The sequence below is a fragment of the Antrostomus carolinensis genome, unplaced genomic scaffold (assembly GCF_000700745.2).
Source record: "Antrostomus carolinensis isolate BGI_N321 unplaced genomic scaffold, ASM70074v2 scaffold17456, whole genome shotgun sequence".
In the NCBI taxonomy this organism is placed as follows: Eukaryota; Metazoa; Chordata; class Aves; order Caprimulgiformes; family Caprimulgidae; genus Antrostomus; species Antrostomus carolinensis.
Window position 1 is genome coordinate 20664 of NW_010319993.1, and position 658 is coordinate 21321.

At 40.1% G+C, this 658-nt stretch overlaps 1 protein-coding gene across 2 annotated transcripts in view; it reads left to right on the forward strand.

Annotated features, from left to right (window-relative positions):
* KDM1B (lysine demethylase 1B) overlaps positions 1–658 on the forward strand; it is a 23267-nt gene that overhangs the window by 18364 nt on the left and 4245 nt on the right. For both annotated transcript variants that reach the window (XM_010169472.1, XM_010169473.1), the window contains one exon: positions 462–587. In XM_010169472.1, coding sequence (XP_010167774.1) covers positions 462–587 — 126 coding nt within the window. The remainder of the gene's footprint in view (positions 1–461; positions 588–658) is intronic.

A 658-nucleotide genomic window follows, 5' to 3' on the forward strand; every position in this document is an offset into this window, starting at 1 on the left:
CTTTCCCAGCACAAAAAGACAGCCCCTCCTGAAAAAATTCCTCGTAAGAAGTGTGCTCAGAACAACCCAGTAACAGAAGTAATGCCAGAAACAGGGTTATAACAATGTTGAAATTTAAAGGCAAGATTCAGAAACTCCACACACAGGATGGGGATCACTAAGTTCTACTTTAGGTTTGTAAAAATTCTGCTGAATTTCTTGAGCATTTTCCCTAGTGAATTCCATTGTGAATTTGATACTGTCTGTGTGTTTGCAATTTGTGAGGCTAGTGGGTTTTTTCCTCCCCTGTCCCCTTCAAAGAACAGGCCCATATCTTTTCTGTTGGGACCCTCTCGCAGAACTGGGTCTCTAATGGAGTGGAAAAGAGAAAAAGAATTAGAAGAACCTCATGCACCCTATCCAGTTATGAGTTTTGTGGTATAAAATGCTTTCATTCCATCTCTCTCTCACTCTTTCTCTAGATTGCCTTGCAGTTTCCTTATAGATTTTGGGATAGTAAAATTCAAGGAGCTGATTTTTTTGGCCATGTTCCACCTAATTCCAGCCAACGTGGACTCTTCAGTGTTTTCTATGACATGGATCCAGAGGTATCATATGCTAACTGCATTTTCTGTTGGCTCTTCAGAAATTCAGTTTGAACAATGAGTTTTCTTCTTCC